Source organism: Myotis yumanensis, unplaced genomic scaffold, assembly GCF_028538775.1.
Source record: "Myotis yumanensis isolate MYYU_CA2020_CCGP unplaced genomic scaffold, mMyoYum1.0.hap1 SCAF_9, whole genome shotgun sequence".
In the NCBI taxonomy this organism is placed as follows: domain Eukaryota; kingdom Metazoa; phylum Chordata; class Mammalia; order Chiroptera; family Vespertilionidae; genus Myotis; species Myotis yumanensis.
Window position 1 is genome coordinate 43,831,598 of NW_027223760.1, and position 16,949 is coordinate 43,848,546.

The 16,949-nt window shown below is 40.6% G+C and overlaps 1 protein-coding gene across 19 annotated transcripts in view; it reads left to right on the forward strand.

Annotated features, from left to right (window-relative positions):
* Nucleotides 1-2,251: 2,251 nt before the first annotated feature.
* Nucleotides 2,252-16,949, forward strand: part of ADAM22 (ADAM metallopeptidase domain 22) — a 177,997-nt gene continuing 163,299 nt past the window's right edge. For all 19 annotated transcript variants that reach the window (XM_070424186.1, XM_070424187.1, XM_070424189.1 and 16 more), the window contains exons 1-2: nucleotides 2,252-2,398; nucleotides 2,847-3,007. In XM_070424186.1, the coding sequence (XP_070280287.1) occupies nucleotides 2,314-2,398; nucleotides 2,847-3,007 (246 nt within the window). In that variant the 5' untranslated portion in view covers nucleotides 2,252-2,313. The remainder of the gene's footprint in view (nucleotides 2,399-2,846; nucleotides 3,008-16,949) is intronic.

Below are 16,949 nucleotides of genomic sequence, written 5' to 3' on the forward strand. Positions count from 1 at the left end.
TTTGGCTAAGGGAGGAGCAGTTTTAGAGGTTCCTACTTGGTGTCTTTTTCTTTCCTTCCAACCCGCCCCCCCCCCCCCCCCCCCCCCCCGTAGGCCAGGGAAATAATGTGGGGGATTTTATGAAGTACTAAGCATTTCTTTTCTAATAATACATTCAGAGGCTCTGAGCAAACCTTGGTCAGGACTTCATTTATCACCTAGCTCCCAGATGCCCCCACTATAATAGGTGCTTTGGGTCCCAGGTACCAGTGTCAATTCAGACACTGCATCCAACAAATATTTGGGTATTTCCCTTTCCCTGGCGCATAATTACTGAAGTAAATGGAGGTAAGTCCCTTTGCGGAAGGATTGGGGGAATCATTACCACGTGTACTTGACATGTATTGCAGGGTCCTCCTGGGACATGGCCTTTAGTTGGTGATTTCTGGATTGCAAACCTGACTAATGTCTGAAAACCAAACAAGAGATCATGACTTCTTATTGGAGCAACTGCTCTCAGCCTCCAGAGGATGATCTATTTTAATGGCACATATTCAGTAATTCCCTTGTTGGTTGTCTTATCTATTTTGCTCCTTAAGGAACTATGTTCTCTTAACCAATTCCACAACTCACTGAGAATCAGGATTTCTTCGGCTGCCTCTTCAACCTTGCCAATTAAACTACGTGTATCTGGCAAGACAATGGCCAGAAGAGCACTACTTCAAAGAGATTCAGAGGAGACTAATGGACCTCAATATAATGTGCCTCACTATAATAAAGACCATATATGACAAGCTCACAGCTTGGGTCCATGATGTAGGGGATGAAGGTAAAGGGCTATTCCAGGCCTTAGTTCTAATTCCGTTTTACAATGACTATTATGGAATCTTCTGCATCCAAGGTATAAAGTGTACTGTTGAAAACTCGTAGCCCTTATTCAGGCTACAATTACATGTCATATATAGGATTCTTAAGTGTCTCATTATTTGGAGATTTGGGGAAATGTCTTTGAAATGACAATAAGTGAGATGTGGCTACCAAAATATGATAGAATGTTATCATAGGCAAGAATTTAGGTCAAGGGAAAGGAGTCCCTCTCTACTGTTTGCTTGTGAAACCATGCCTAAGTTGTATTTAATTCTGGATACCACACTTTAGCTGGGACATTGACACACTGGAGTGTATTTTCAAATCATCATCATGGCGAAGGAACTGGAAACCATGTCACCCAAGGCAGGAGTGGTAATTGTGTGAACAATTATGTTATTACTGTCTTATCTTCAAGAGTTAACATTTGAATTTTTTAAAAAAATGGAATAGAATAAGCAGACGAAAAAGTGGAGTATTCCAAGTCTGGCTTTCAGATACAGGTTTGAGGCAGACAGATATTAGAGAAAGGACAAAAACATCCTCCAGAGTTTGGCTAAATCCAGCATATCCTTCAACTGCCTGTGTAGACCTTCTTCAGGAGGTTCTCCCTGCCTCCCCCTGGCTAAGTTAATGACTCGCCTCCAGCATCATCTGGATACTTTTCACCTGTTACATATAAGACAGTGTTTACTCGACTGCGTCTGAGAACAGGTGCCTCCTATACCAGTGTTGTTCACAGTTGTGTTCCCTGAGCTTAGTTAACTGCCGGGCATATACTGTAGTAGGTCCTTAATCAATACTTATTGGGTAACTAACTTACCATGAATTATTGAAGGTATAATTCCCTGATAACTATTAAAATTGTGGGAAACATTAATATGGTTCTTTGTGGACGATGTGGATGAATACTGCTCCCGCGGCAGCGCGGTTGGATATCCTCGGTGCCAAGAGGCCTGCCAGCATGACCTCTCTTTCTGTTGCCCTTTTCCTGCCTCCTGTCTTCATGCTGTAGAAGACCTCACGGTCACGAGGTCGCAACCATCCGCTCCGTGGTGGCGATGAGCGGGACGCGGGGGAGAACTACATTTCCCAGTGACATGCGCGCGTCCCTGCCCGCGCGCGGCGGGGCGAGTGCACCAGGCGCTCGCTCCCTGCAGAGCGCTCATCGCCTGCCAGAGCCTTTGCCAGGCGATGGGGTGGGAGGCGCTAGAAACCACTTAGCTACAGCCAACCGCCCAATGCAGCACTCGCAGGCTCCCCCCGCCAGCGGAAGCTCCTGCGAAGCACAATGCAGCACTGAGGCAGCGCCGCGGTGGAGGCTGCAGCGCCACGGCCGCCGCAGCGCCGGCCGGGGCGGGGAGGGGGCGGCCCGGGCGAGCCGGGGGGCGCTGGGCCAGGGAGTCGGACCAGCTGACCCGGCATGAAGAGCTGAGCGTCTCCAGCGAGGTGGCTGACGGCAGCACCATGCAGGCGGCGGCGGCGGCGTCCGTGCCCATCTTGCTGCTCTGCGCCCTGGGGACCTGCCCGTTGGTGCGCGGCGGCCGGGCAGGTAAGTTCGCCACCCTCTGTGGCTTAGGGACGTACCATTCGCCGGGCATCTCTACAGCCCTCCGGCGCATTGCAAAGGGGCATCCCCATTTTCCGAGTGCGCGGGGAGATTTTTTTTTATTTGGAAAAGTGGAGCAAAAATACGTGTGGGGGCGCGCGGATGCATTAGAAGTCTTTGGTCAGATGTCTGTTTTTCTTTTGAAGAAGAGGCATGCGGCGGATGGGGAAGGGGTGCTCTGCTTCTGGGCCCCTATCCTGGATGCGCTCAGAGGAGCGGGTCCCAGGCTCTCCGATTGGTGCCTGCGTCCTTCCCAGCTGGGGTCCGGGAGGGACGGGGAGGTGGAATGTTCAGAGGGGAGGGGTCGGGCCGCAGGACCGACGATTGTGAGTCAGGGTCATTATTTTCGCATTTTCTTCCTATTCCCTCCTTCTCCCCTTCCTGCCTGGAGGAGACGCCTCGTTGACTGAGCTGGAGAGGAGGAACGAAAACGGCTTCCTGGAGCGCCAGAGCATCGTGCCACTCCGGCTCCTCTATCGCGCTGGCGACGAAGACGAAACAGGGCACGACACGCTTACCACGCGGGTGCGGGGCGACCCCCGCGGCGCTCAGGTGAGAGGCGCGGTCCCGGGAGGGTGGTCCTCTGCGCTGCCCAGCCCACCCGAGACTCCGCGTTTGCTCTCGGTTGCCCTGGAGATGCGGTGTCTTAGGTGAAATGAGCGCCTGAGTAGAAATCCTACTAGTCCAGTAGGACGCTCCCTGCTTAAAAAAATGAAAATAAAAATAAAAATCGGAAAGGGGGGACAAAATCCCCCGAACAACCCCAGGCCAGGGCCTGCGCGTAAGAGGAGTTTGTGCAGTTTGCCTCCAGCAGTACGGCTACTGAGCGAAAGGGCGGAGACCTTCTCTCCTCAAGGAAAAGCAAAAGGCCATGCATGGGCAAGAAGGGATATGATATTTGGGCAGGATTTGCATCATTATTATTGTGGTGGTTGTTTTAATGGGAAGAGAAGACTTATAAGTGATTTAAACCACAACTGGTGCTGTAGAAAATTGGAGAAACAAACATAGACATCCCTAACTAAACTCAAACCATAAAAATAACCTAAACTGAAGGGTTCTCCTCTCGCTCAATATGTGGACCCCAGATTTGTGTCCAATCACCTCCACTTTCTAGAAAAGACGTCCCCCTCCCCGCTTTCTTCGTTGGTAGAAGCCTTGTTGGTGTAATTAGGGCCATGGTATTTATTGGGCACTTGTAAATTATGATTTTAAAAAATCGAAATTTACCAGCTACCTGCATTTGGATTAATATTACACATCCACAGGTATGCCTGAAAATTATTTTGCACTTTCTGGTGAATTTCAGTAAATATCTGGGGCTCTGTAAACATTTTTTTGAATTCATATACATCATTCTGGCAACCAGTTCACCTACCTGTAATTGCATATTAAGACAGAACTTGTTCATGTAGTTGAAATTTTGTAAACTTAACTGAAGCAAACTTACAATTTGTATGTGTAAAATATGTAAAAATAGAAAAATACCATTTAAATTGGTATTTGTAGCCAAATGTTAAAATTTTAATATAACTGAGGAATTAATTTAAATAAGTTATCAAAGTTAGATTATTGTAGTAAAAAATCTAATATGCCAAGCCTTTAATGAAAGATTCCATGATTTGAATTAATATTTGTTAAATGCCCATTTTTCTTTTTCATTTTAACTTGTTTCCATAGTAAAACTGAAGAAGCAGAGGGCACTGTCTTATTTTCCAATAAGTTAGAATTATTGTTGTGGAGGAATAAATTTTAAACACACACAAAAGTAGAATATTGTAATGAACCCCGCTTTGACAATTAGCAACTTAATTACCAATTAATTCAATTATCAATCTTCTTTTACCTATATCCTACCTATTTTCTTCCCCTTCTTGTATTATTTTGAAGCATATGATATCATTTCATTTATTAAAAGTTCACTCAGCATTTCTAAAAGATAAGGATTCTTTAAAAAATGTAACCATATAATATCTAACATACATACATTAAATATGTAAATATGTTAAAATGTATATAAATATATTAAGTAAATATACTGTATATACACATAATACATACATATTTATGTTTGTTTGTTTGATCCAGAACCCAAATAATGTCTTTCGACTGCAATTAGTGTGTTTTGTTTTGAAGTCTCTTTACTACATAGTTTCCCCTCTACTTTTTTTGGTTTGTTTTCCCTTGCAATATATTCACTGAAGACCTGGGGTCTTTCATCCTGTAGAGTTTCCTACAATGTGAATTTTTGCTGATAGAGCCAGTGCTTTAATACAAATCACAAAGCCTTTCTCAGAGAGCAAGGGAGACAGAAGGAAGCAGAGAAGCACAGAAAGAGAAGTGCAGGACTGAATCTGCAGGTGCTGTTTCTGCCGCAGGCTGGTACTGTCTACAGAACCTCTGCCCTTCTCTGTGTTGGTGAAAGACCAGCACTTGGGAAAACAGGCCAGTCCTCCTCCTTTGCTCCCCGTTTATGGAGCTCGACTTCTGCAGGGTTTTTTTTTTTGTTCCTAGGCCTCTCCACTTGGGGCAGAAGATACCTTGGGCCCCTGCAGTTTCTGCTTTCTACAGCAATAAACCTCACAACTGAAAAGAATGACTCTGCCTTCAGTGAGGGGTGAATGAATTGGTAGGAATTAGGTTAAACGCACGAATAGATTACTAATTCAAGTCAGCAGTGAAAGTGAAGATACTGTCTTGTCATCAAAGTAATTATCACAGGAAGTCATCTCAGTGCCTGGCACGTAGTAAAGTATACACAGCACATCTGGCTGGATGTCTGGATCACCTGGGGAGCCCATGCAGCTTGCCGTGCTCCTTAAACTCTAGTTAGAAATCACTGATACGAGGACTGAATTGGGCAGAGTTGTGAAGACCTACTTGCCATACGCCAACTTTTCTGGCAGTAAGGGAACTAAGGAATTTTCTTGCATTGTGGCATTTCTAGTTTCCTAAGAGCTGTAATTTGACCTGAAAACATAAGGTGATTGTATGTGGCCCTTGGTATTTCTTTGGTAATTAAATAGATATAATTGATGGCATCTTAGCTACCCTTAGATATTTTTAGCAACTTCCTTTCTACTTTAGAAATAAAATCAGGAGGATTTTCTGTTAGCTCACAAAACACATATTCATTTGTTGATTTGTTGATTTAAAGGCATTTATTTACTTGAGCCTCTTCTGTGTACCAACTACTGTGCAAGGCCCTGGGAATTAAAGAGAAAAGAGCCCAGCCAGTGTGGTTCAGTGGTTGAGCACTGACCCGTGAACCAAGAAGTCACTGGTTCGATTCCTGGTTAGGGCACATAGGATTCCTCCTGTGGGCTTCATCCCCAGTAGGAGGCGTGCAGGAGGCAGCATATCAATGTTTCTCTCATCCATGTTTCTTTCTCTCTCTCTAAAAAAATAAAAAACATATTAAAGAGAAAAGGCACATTTTTCACCTTTAAGGGATTTAGAGACAAGTGGGAAAATGGACGAGTAAATAGCAGTTACATTCTGCCCTTCTGTGTGTGATTTTCTGGAGGTGGTCCCAGAAAACTGGAAGCAGAGAAGACCTATTATTTAACCCAGGGAACAGTCAGGATGGACTTTTGCGGGGAGGTGCAGTGTGAGCTCTGTTTTGAGAGTAGGAATTGGCCAGATTAAAGGGAAGGGTCAGGAGCATGAAACCCAAGGGGCAGCAAGTATATAGGCACATGGAGTCAGGACACATTTTTTTAAAAAAATATATATTTTATTGATTTTTGTACAGGGAGGAAGGGAGAGGGATAGAGAGTTAGAAACATCGTTGAGAGAGAAACATTGATCAGCTGCCTCCTGAACACCCCCTACTGGGGATGTGCGCGCAACCAAGGTACATGCCCTAGACAGGAATCGAACCTGGGACCCTTCAGTCCGCAGGCTGACGCTCTATCCACTGAGCCACACCGATCAGGGCAGGACACATTTTTGTTAACCGCAAATAGTTCAGATTTAAGGGACAGATGAGACAAAACAGGAAAGCAGGGAGATGCTGCGGCACCTTCATGGTTTGCTAAAGAGTTTGGACTTGGTCCTAAAGGCAATCTCAGATTTTCATAGGGAGAGTTAATTGACCAGATTTGTGTTATCATGGGATAATCTTAATTGTTAGAAATGAATAGTTTTAATTTCAAAGAGTCAGTGAATGGGTTTATTTACTTTAATTAATAGGTAAATGCCAATTCACATACTCATTAAGCTTCACAGAAACTTAGTTTTCAAGTAGACTGAAAATACTATAGAAATGAATTAATATTTACAAAGCATTTAGAACAATGTTGGGCATGTTGTAAATACTGTGAGTTTTTGTTAAATAACAAACTCCCCCAGGCTTCTTGAGTACTATTTAGTTTTGTGACATCACTTTAATGCAAAAATGATGCCCTACTCACCTAAGTTTAACACATTCCCAGGAATAATTTACAGATTACTCAAATTTACATAACCAAGTGGAATCTAACGGTGCTAGAGATGGAAGAGACCTTAAAGGTCATCTCCAGTAAGTCAGGAGTTATCTCTCACCAGATAAGATCAAGCCGTTGACCCAGAGTAAGGAAACAAGCCATGTATTAAATTTCAGAAAGCTCACAGAACTGTGATAGTATAACATACCTCAATTTTACTCCTAATGTGTCCTTTTTTCAGTTTTTATCACTAAATGGAGCAGAACACATATTTTGGGGAGAAATTTACATTTTAGTTTTGTGGAAATACTGGCAATTTTGTGTGAAATAATAATTCTGTTGGTATGAGTCCATATTGCAAAATATTTCTTTATTACATGGGCAGTTACTTGAATGCATGCTTTATTTTTATCCCAAGTGGGATGATACCAAAAGCTTATTATGCCACAAAGTCCTGGAAATGATAGTCAATGACATATTTGCTGTGGGTAACCTTGCTTTCCTCCAGGTTGTCTACCTCGTCTGAAGTAATTTCAGTCTTGTAAAATAACACTCAACTATAATACTCAAAACGCTCAGTGTCTTGTCTTCTCACTTGAAATTATTTGTGCTGAAGGAATTGTATGTTTGCAGATAAAAGAACAGAACATACTTTTAACCGGACACCCCTATGAGCACGATATCACCTACTGAGTCTTACTGATGATTTGATACTGATAATCAGGGGTTCTCAAACTTTTTAAACAGGGGGCCAGTTCACTGTCCCTCAGACCATTGGAGGGCCGGACTATAGTTTAAAAAAACTATGAACACTGCACATATCTTATTTTGAAGTAAAAAAACAAAACGGGAACAAATACAATATTGTATTTGCATGTGGCCCGCGGGCCGTAGTTTGAGGACCCCTGTTCATAATCATGAAATTGCTATTTTTAAGATTAAGCACCTTACTGGTTACTCCTTGTCTGCTAGCCATGTGTGACAGATTTCTGTGCCATCAAAGAAAGGTTCCTTGGTGATTTATTTTGTTGTGTGGTCACCCTATAAATTTTCAATAATTTGTTTTTCACCCAGTCATTGCATGTCTCTACAAATAGCAGAATTTCTTTTTGTCAGAAGACTTTGTTGTTAGCAAATGGGTGGGCTACTTATTTCTCTGTCTCGTTCCCTGGAAAGTGTTGCAGCTTCTCAAGTAGTTGGTCAGGTGCCAAGAACATAGACCTACAGTTTGTCATCGTTTTGATAATCAGTAACGAATGGGGAAAGTGCAAGGTGGCAGCAAGATGGCAAGCAGTAGGAGTGCTCCCTTTTTATGATTTTATTTATACATATGCCTAAGCATGGATGAGCTGTACTTAAAATTGTGCTATTTCACTTGGGAGCTCTGAGTCAGCTTGATGGTGAAGTGTCTGCAGTACTGCTTCCCTGGCGGAAAAGGGCTCCTAGAATTACAGTTTTAGAAGTATTTTGCAAGGAGAGCACAAACCTTGTTTTTTCTTAATGTGCATTTGTTAAACCTAAGTAGCTCAATATTGATAAAATTTCCCCACCAATCATAACTTTGTCCTGCTGCTGTAAATAGGAAGGAGACGTTTCTTAGTTCATTTCTACTCCCCTACCAATTAAATAGTTAAGAGAAAATGAAATTCAGAATTGTAGGAGTTTCCCTTAAATCTTGTTTTTACTTTATGAGGTTCCCAATTTGTATATATTTCTTTGGGGCATCTTTGAAATTCTGCCTAATGATTTTACTGTGCACAAAAAGAGCCTGTCTTTCATAGGTTCTTTATAGCTACACATGGAAAATTCTGAATTATTCTAAGAGCTTAGGGGTTGATACAATTTTTTTTTAAGTTTTATTTGCTTTCTTATATTTCAAAGAATGCCAGGTGTTTTATCATTTTTAATGATTAAATCCCCTCCTAAAAGTCCATGGCCTGGGGCTGGCTTTAATGTCACAACACTGAGGGTGAACCTATGAGGTCTTCCATGGGGCTCAGATAGAGCCACATTTATCATTAAGTCCATGGAAAAGCCCCAAAGAGAAAAAGAATGTTAATACAAGGAGGAGGAAGAGCTGAAGAAGAGGAAGAAAACTTGAGGGGAGAATAGAGAGTAGGAGGAAGGAAAGAGAATTCAGGAAAAGAAATAAATACAGTAGTGTTATCATATGTTCTAGTATGTACTAAAATATTTAATCTGCGGTAACTTAATGTGGTGACATTTTATGTGCCAAATGATTTTCTGAGTACTTGATGTACATAAACTCATTGCATCCTTACAGGAATCCTGTGACAGGTAATGCTTGTCAGCTGCAAAATCACAGAGCTGGAAGGTGGCTGAGGCCACTTGAACCCAGGCACCTCAGCTCCATTGCACTGCCTGTGTGCTTAACCACGGTGCTAAACTGGCCTAGGGTAGGAGACCACCAACATTTTCTTAGATGTCATTCGGTGACCCTGGGGTCAAAGATTTCTTACATCTGCCCCATTGGAACTATTTATTTCATTCAGTGCTTGAAAATGCTTGTTAAACTTACGAAGTCTCTTAGAGAAGAAGCTTGCAGAACACAGCAGGGATGCTTCATTGCACTACCTAGAGAATGAGAATGGAATGTAGAGTGAGACTTAACATTTAATAGGGGAGAAACTTCTCCTAGAGGAGGTGTGTTTTTTTTTGTTTGGAACTGGATGTGTACACTGATTATTAGAACTGTGGTAAATCAAAGGTTTTAGTATTCACCAGTCAACACCAAAATTACATATGTTTTTCGTAAAATAATTTTTATAAAACAGAAACATGAAATGATGATGAAGGATCCATATTTATATAATCTTCTTTAAAGGAAAAGGTACAGAGTATCTTTTTTAAAATTTTATTTTATTGCTTAAAGTATTACAAAGAGTATTACATATGTCTCCTTTTTTTTTCCCCCTTGACCTTCCCCTGGCCTCACCTACCCCCCAGTATCTTGTGTCCATTGGTTATGCTTATATGCATGCGTACAAGTCCTTCGGTTGATTTCTTACCACTCCCCCAACTCTCCCCAGCCTTCCCGCTGTAGTTTGACAGTCTGTTCGATGCTGCTCTGCCTCTGTATCTATTTTTGTTCATCAGTTTATAATGGTCTTTATTACCCATAAATAAGTGAGATCATGTGATATTTATCTTTCTCTGACTGGCTTATTTCACTTAGCATAATGCTCTCCAGTTCCATCCATGCTGTTGCAAATGGTAAGAATTCCTTCTTTTTTATAGCAGCGTAGTATTCCATTGTGTAGATGTACCACAGTTTTTTAATCCACTCATCTGCTGATGGGCACTTATGCTGTTTCCAAATCTTAGCTATGGTGAATTGTGCTGCTATGAACATAGGGGTGCATATATCCTTTCTGATTGGTGTTTCTGGTTTCTTGGGATATAGTCCTAGAAGTGGGATTACTGGGTCAAATAGGAGTTCCATTTTTAACTTCTTGAGGAAATGCCATACTGTTTTCCACAGTATGCATTCCCACCAGCAGTGCAGGAGGGTTCCTTTTTCTCCGCATCCTCGCCAGCACTTGTCAAAGTTTCATTTTTGTCTTCACAAAACAAGTAGCTCCAGGGTCCCAGGGGCACACTGATGCCATGTTTAGCACTTGTTATGTTCATGTCTAGAAATGGATCTAATGTCTGCTGCTATCTCACATGTTCTTTTTAAGCACATGGAAATATCTAAATGGCAGCAAAGAGTATCTGCACTCTGAATGTTTGTTGGAGTTTAATGTGCCATGAATTCGCTTAAAAGAAACTAATTATGGAGAATTATCTTCTATTTCTCCGTTGTGTCCTGACCTCACCTCCAGAGATCCTGGGTGGGGGTATTTTAAAAAATCTCCCCAGTGGATTCCAATTTGTACCCAGGGTTGAGGAGCTCTAGGTGTTCTTCAGATTTAAGAGATTTTTTTTTTTCTTAAGTCTCTTTGGATTGAGTTAGTTACAAGAGAGTTTGGTATCTGAATTGGTTATCAGTCTTCTCAGTCACTTCCTTGACCTCTTCAGTCATCTACCGGGCTTTTTTTCCTAAAGGATATTTTGGACATTGTACAAAATATTCCTGAGAAACCAGTTACAGTATTAATCGAAGTCTTGGAAAACATCACATGATGTCTCGTCAGGACCAAGAGGAGAGATTCGTCCTGTAACTGTTTCCTTCTTTGAGTTGGATGCCAAACATTTAGAGGCAGATTGTGGCCTCCTGCAAAGTGAAAGGCACAGCGTGAGTTTTCAGAGCAGCTTCCTGACTCTCTCATCAGCGTGCTCCTTCTCATCCTCCCCATTTCAGCTCAAAAGTCCTCTGAGATATCAGCCATAAAAATCTTGAATCTGTGCACATTATCATATGCACGTTACACTTTGATTAAAATAAATATTGAGGATAAAAGGAATCTCCGAGAGGTTTCCTCTGCCCATTTTCTTAAAGTAGTCCCACCTCACCCTCTCCCTTATTACATCACTTTACTCTGTTGTCTTCTAACATTTGTTAGCATTTGACATTGTTTTTAATGATTGGTTTGTTTATTGTCTTTCTTCCAATATGCCATCACTAGAATGTGTAAACTATGAGAATAGTGATCTTGTCTCTTTATTCATGACACATCTCCATTGCCTAGAACACTGAGTCAGTGTTCAATAAATATTTATTGAATTAATGAATTTTCCCTCACCTCCAGTTTCCTCATTTACTTAAAATTTTTATTTTATCTTGTAATTGTCCATATAAACAACTTGAAATTCCTTTTGGAACAAGGTAGGGTTCCAAATAGATAAATGCATGAATAATTTTAGTCTTTTAAAATATTGAATTTATAGACCCCTTTGATAATTATAATTATTTTACAAATAATTAAATAGAGTTCAGTGTGCTTTATTTTAAGATATATACATACTTCTGGTTGCCAGAGGGGAGGGAGGTTGGGGACTGGGTGAAAAAGGTGAAGGGATTAAGAAGTATAAATTAGTAATTACAGAATAGTCACAGGCTTGTAAATTATAACATAGGCAATATAGTCAATAATATTATAATAACTATTTATGGTGCCAGGTGAGTACTTGAAGTATTGGGAGGAACACTGTAAAGTAAATGAATGTCTAACCACTATGCTGCACACCTGAAACTAATACAAAATAAAACTGAATGTAAACTGCAATTGAAAATTAAAATTAGAAAAAAAGGAAAAAATAAAAATAAAAATGCTTTTATAAAAAAACTGATTTTATACTTCTAGATCAGTGGTTCTCAACCTGTGGGTCGCGATCCCTTTGGCGGTCGAACGACCCTTTCACAGGGGTTGCCTAAGACCATCCTGCATATCAGATATTTATATTACGATTCATAACAGTAGCAACATTACAGTTATGAAGTAGCAACAAAAGTAATTTTATGGTTGGGTCACAACACGAGGAACTGTATTTAAAGGGCCAGAAGGTTGAGAACCACTGTTCTAGATGTTCCTTACTTATGATTTCATCATTTGAGTTGCTTTTAAGATATAAATCTGTTTTTCCCTAGCACAGACTATTATATGTAATTTCATCTTGAAAATAAAATTTTAAAAATGCTGTATCATAATCCAGAAATATCAGCAATTCTAACAGGAAAGAGAAAGAATAAAGAACTTAATCCTTTACCTGCCCCACTCCCCACCCCTGCTCAATAATCTATTTGTTGTTTATATTGAAGAAAAATTTCAGAATCATGTTTATCAGCAAGGGTAAATAAATATTTTTCTTCTCCTTTTTAAAAATTAATTTTGTACCAGAGTATTTTTAAGACTTAGCAATGGTTGCCCTTTTGTTGTATTTTTTGGCCCAAGTAAAGAACATTAGATAACTCTTTGAAGATGGGAAATCAATGATGCTTTCCCAGACAGGCCTCAAGAGCTCACATTTTGCCAGTAGTTTTAGACTTTCCTACCCAAGGCAGAATTATGATAAAAATGGGGAAGAATATTGATGCTGAGATACTGAGAATTCTCATTTAATTTAATTTCTGAGGTAAGTTTAGCATAATGTTCTTAGAGTTCTTAATGATCTTGCATAGACAATGTTCTCTCATATTTAATGAAGGAAAATACTATTAATTCATAACTTACCCAGTTTAATATGAAATCTACTTGAGGTCATCGATTAATGAGTTGTTTAGGACATTTCTTTTTAAAAAAATTTTTTTTTATCTTCCAATTACACTGATGTACTATATTATATTAGCTTTGAGTATATAACCCAATGCTTGGGCATTTATATTACTTACAAAGTGATTACCCTGATAAATCTAGTGCCTATCTGATACCATGCATAGTTTTTACAATATTATTGACTGTACTCCCTATATCCCCTTGACTATTCTAAAAAAAACTATCAATTTGTACTTCATCTCTTCACCTTTTTCACCCATCTCCCCAACCCTTCTCCCATCTGGCAATTGTCAAAATGTTCTCTGTATCTATGAGTCTGTTTCTGTTCTGCTTATTTATTTATTTATTTATTTAGATTCCACATATAAGTGAAATCATATGGTATTTGTCTTTCTCTATCTGACTTATTTTACTGAGCACAATACCCTCTAGATTCATCCATGTTGTTGCAGATGGCAAGATTTCATTCCTTTTTATGGTTGAGTCATATTTCATTGTATAATATATACACTACTACTTCTTTATTCATTTATCTATTTAAAACATTTTTTTGTTAATCCTCATTGGAGGATATTTTTTCCATTGATTTTTAGAGAGAGTGGAAGGGGTGAGAAAGACAGTGTACACTGAATTGTACACTCGAAGCTAATATAACATTAAAAGAGAGAGAAACATTGATGTGAGAGAGACACATCAAATGGTTGCCTCCCATATGCACCCCAGCCAGGGCTGGGATGGAACCTGCAACCCAGGTTCATGCCTTTGACAGGGAATTGAACCCACTTGGGCTGATGCTTTACTGAACAAACCAGCTAGGGCTCATTTATCTATTGATGGACACTTAGGTTGCTTCCATATCTTGGCTATTATAAATAACTAGAGGCCCAGTACACAGATTCATGCACCAGTGGGGTCCCTCTGCCTGGCCTGTGGACATCCCCTGAGGGGTCCCGGATTGCGAGAGGGTGCAGGCCAAAGTGAGGGACCCCATCGGTGCACAATCAGGGCCAGGGAGGGACTGTGGGAGGGCTCCAAGGGTGTGTCCTGCCCATCTCACCTAGTCCTGATCGGCCTGACCCTAGCCCCCTGGTGATCAGTGCACATCATAGCGACCGGCCAAACAGTTGAACAAATGGTAAGACACTTAGCATATTAGGCTGGTATTATATGGGATGCTGCAATCAACATATGGTGCATATATTTTTTTTGATTTAGTGTTTTAGGTTCCTTTAGATGAATACCCACAAGTGGAATTGTTGGGTCCTTCTTTGTCTCTTGTTATAGCCTTTGTTTTGAAGTCTGTTTTGTCTGGTTAGGACATTTCTTAAATGTTCTGATTATGAAATCATGAAGTTTGCAGTTATCATAGGGTGATGGGGTGTAAACATTATTTTATATTTATTTATTGGATAGAAAAACATTGAGTGAAGGCATGCATCCTCATCTTCATTTTTATTTCTTCCCAGCATTGAACACAGAGCCTTGTACATAGCAAGTTCTCAACAAACCCATGTCAACTGAATGAAATCACCGATGCCATGACTTATAGAGCCCTGTTCCATTCTTATGCCCCAGATCTCTGTTGTCATATCGGTTTTTTTTCTGGTCAATTATTTCTTTTCTCTTTCTTTCCTCCTCTCTCAGTACAGGTTCTGTCACTTTCCTGTTGCTTCTTTCCATTTGTCATTTTCCTGGGAATTCAGCCTTGCTCTGTTCACTTTCCCTATGACCCCACTCTATTTCTGTCGAGTGCCTCTTTTTCCCTTAGCAACTACAGTAAAAAACAAGTCCCTGAAAGGTTATTTACATTCAGTGTTGGGAACCATCTCTGCTGCACAGTGCTGGACCTAACTTATTTTGGGATTTGGAAAATGTGTTATAGTTCAACAAGCTTTGCATTTAACTACTTACCAGTAAGCGCGCGCGTGTGTGTGTGTGTGTGTGTGTGTGTGTGTGTGTGTGTGTGTGTGTTTCTTTTTTTTTTCCTGTTCATTTCTTTTGTTCCCCTTAAATTGTTTCTATTCCTTCTCTTCTTTGGGTGTGGATTCAGATGTCCCTTCTGTTCTTCACTGTCCGACTAATTGCCTTTTTAAAATCATTCTCCTGTTCTCATTGCTCATAACCCCCTAGATTTAAACAGTGAGTTATGTGCTCACTGCATCCTCCACCCTTGTTGAGCATGTCACTTCTTCTCAAAGTCTTCCAGACTGTTCCATTGCCAGTTGCTAGAGGATTCAGACACAGTACTAAGGAATGATGAGGCACTTTTACAGGTATATTGAAAGTAAAACTTGCCTCACAGGCCTGTCATAAAATCACCCCTGCTTATGTGTATGTTATGGTGGGTTGGGAGGTGGGGATTAAAGCACTGATCACTTGGGTGTGTCAATGGAAGGTGTCCCCATGAGATAGACTATCATTCCTATCCAACATCGTTTGTTCACTGCTTAGCACTGTGCCTGATGCATGGTGGATGCTCAGCAAATATTTATGTTCTGTCCTCTGTTTGAGTTTTCTGTCTCAAAGATGCAGAAAAAATGTTCTGTGACCATTTGTTACTGATTTTACATACTGTTGGTGTATTTTCAACCAGTTGCAGTATTTCTTTCCTCTGGATTACTCGTCTTTTGTTGGGATGGGTTCAAGAGGAGGACGGGCCTCCTTCCACATTTGTGCCTTATCTCTGACCTCTTTCTTCCCTTCCCCCACATGTATTCTTGCCGGCCCAGCAGAGCTACCCTGGCTGTAGTATTCACAGGCTCTGGGAGAATCCCATCACCTTGAGCATCTGAACTGAAATAGCTGTTCTCTTGCTTCAGGTTTGAGGCAGGGCTTATTAGGAAAGGCAGGGCCATGATGATGAGGAGAGGGAACACTGGAGAAAGTGGTGGAAACTCAGACAATGATTGGTACACTGTCATTTTACCTCATAAAGCCACCTTGTTGTCTCTTGGCTGCCTTAATCACCGTGACAAAATCATTCGTGTCAATTTATAGCCCCGTCTCTCCCAACAAAAATAAATCCAAGCTATTTAACCTTTGTGTGTGACTTTATTCACAAGATTTTGCCATTTGCTGCCTAGAGCTGTGTTTTCTTTAAGACAATGATGTGTGTCTTCTCAGAGAGTGACACACAATATTTTTGATGGATCTGAACTCATATGACATGGAGTTCAGCCAAGGAGTTCCCTTGATATTTGTTCTCAGAGGTTTGATTTTTTTTCTTTAACTGTAGTTTTAAACTGAGGCCATATCCTCTTTCTTTCTTTTTCTTTTTTTTTGTAGACAAGTTTCAGGTACATCTTGTCTAATAATGTTTTATTTTTTCAATTTACTGCTCTTTTAGGGGCTAACAAGGTAACATAAAATATTTTACTGTCTTTGTTTCTTAGGTGGTAGATGTTACCCATATAGTACTGTGACTCCATGAGATCTCCATGCCTCTAAAAGCTCTGCACATCTAATTGAAACCAGAAAGAACACCCCTAGAGAACAATCCCTTTAGAATAAGTAGAGACCGCAGGGAGGGATGGCCCTTTGGGCTGTTTTGAAGCATATACATGTTAGTGTGAATGAAGGATCTGAAAGTAGGTTTAAGATCAGAAAAGAAAATAAGGGCTTGTGGTGGAGAGGCAATTCCATCAAAATGTTAAGATCCAGTAACTGGCCCACAGAAATTAATTGTTTTCATGACTCCAACTGACCTACTATAATCTCAGGAACAAAATTATTCATATTTTTAAAAAATATTTTTATTCATTTCAGAGAAGAAGGGAGAGGGAGAGAGAGATAGAAACATCAATGATGAGAGAGAATCATCAATCAGCTGCCTCCTGCATGCCCCTACTGGAGATCAAGCCCACAACCCGGTCATGTGCCCTTGACTGGGAA